General features: G+C 37.2%; 1 protein-coding gene across 1 annotated transcript; it reads right to left on the bottom strand.

Annotated features, from left to right (window-relative positions):
- Positions 1 to 647: 647 nt before the first annotated feature.
- Positions 648 to 956, bottom strand: LOC101604728 (28S ribosomal protein S36, mitochondrial-like). The gene has a single exon (XM_045146814.1). The coding sequence runs from the start codon at positions 954 to 956 to the stop codon at positions 648 to 650; it is 309 nt and encodes a 102-aa protein (XP_045002749.1).
- Between the last annotated feature and the right edge of the window lie 322 nt (positions 957 to 1,278).

The following is a 1,278-nucleotide window of genomic DNA, read 5'->3' on the forward strand; positions in this document are numbered from 1 at the left end:
GCATTGAAGAATCTGAAAAGACTAACAGAGAAGTAATTAATTTTAACTGGAACCAACTACAAACAACTCTGAAATTACAGGCATACATTCAGCATCACTCTCATCAATTTGTGAGACTCATAAAGGAGGTGCAAATTCAGGAATTTTGTTCAGAGTTCTTGGTTCCCAAGAACTGTGCTAGACGAGGACATTTCTAAGGGGTCTACGAGGCCACTTACCACCACAAAGACCCCCAGGGTACATTTTTTAAGTTGAACTTGTTCAAGTCCAAGAAACATATCTAATCCTATTTTCACCTCTTCTGTTTATGGTACATAAAGGAGCAGTAATTAACATTGATTATTTATTTCAAATAACTTTTTAAATGGGGAGCAGACTTATATTGCCAATTAAAAACATTTCTAACATTTAAAAATGCAGGCTTTATTAAGTACAAAGTACATAATAAGGTGAGCTTGTGGAGAGGCCAACCAACTTATAGAAATTGGGTGATACAAGTATCCACTTAAAGTTTCTATATTTCCTTTTTTTGTGCAGAATATTTATTTGTTAAGGTTGTTTAATATGCAATTTTTCATTTGTGTTTTTGGAAGTCCTTTATTGCAAAGATAATTCTTTTGTCTGATGGCAAATAGCACACACAATGATCATTCTGGACCTCCACATTGGATAAATTCCATTTGTTCTTGAGAGATGAGTTTCCTTCTGGAGTTCTGAGGTAAGGTTTTGATTATGTCTGCAGTGTCTAGTGGACCCTGATGCATCAACAAATCTGGGGCTTTACTTCCTTTAGAATGTTGTGTAATTATAGAGTGGGGCGGGAGCCCTGCTGAGCTCATAGCTTCTGAGGCACTGAGTTTAGGATTGTCTCCTCTGTTAGGGAACCTTATCAGTGGAGCATGTGGCTTTACTACCTGAACCACCCTTGTGGCAGACGCCATCTTGCTGCCCTTCATGACCCCGGAGAAGGGGCAGCTTCTGGGGCGCAGGTGAGGGGCAGAGCTTTCGGGAGTCTAAAAACATTTTTGAGTCAAATAATCAACGTACCTTTTATGTATAATGCTTATATTATTCCATATAGTTTGGCAACAAATATAATGTATCAAAAGGCTTATATAAATTATATGACTTTTCATGTGGGTCTAGACAAGTTTAATTATAATTTACAGTCACTCTTACATTTTCACTGCCCTACACTCTGTAGTATACTTTTTCTTTTTTAAATTCAACCTCAAAACTTGCTTATTTTGCTGGGTATGGTGGCACACACTTTTAATC

This window comes from Jaculus jaculus, chromosome 4 (assembly GCF_020740685.1).
Source record: "Jaculus jaculus isolate mJacJac1 chromosome 4, mJacJac1.mat.Y.cur, whole genome shotgun sequence".
NCBI classification, from domain to species: domain Eukaryota; kingdom Metazoa; phylum Chordata; class Mammalia; order Rodentia; family Dipodidae; genus Jaculus; species Jaculus jaculus.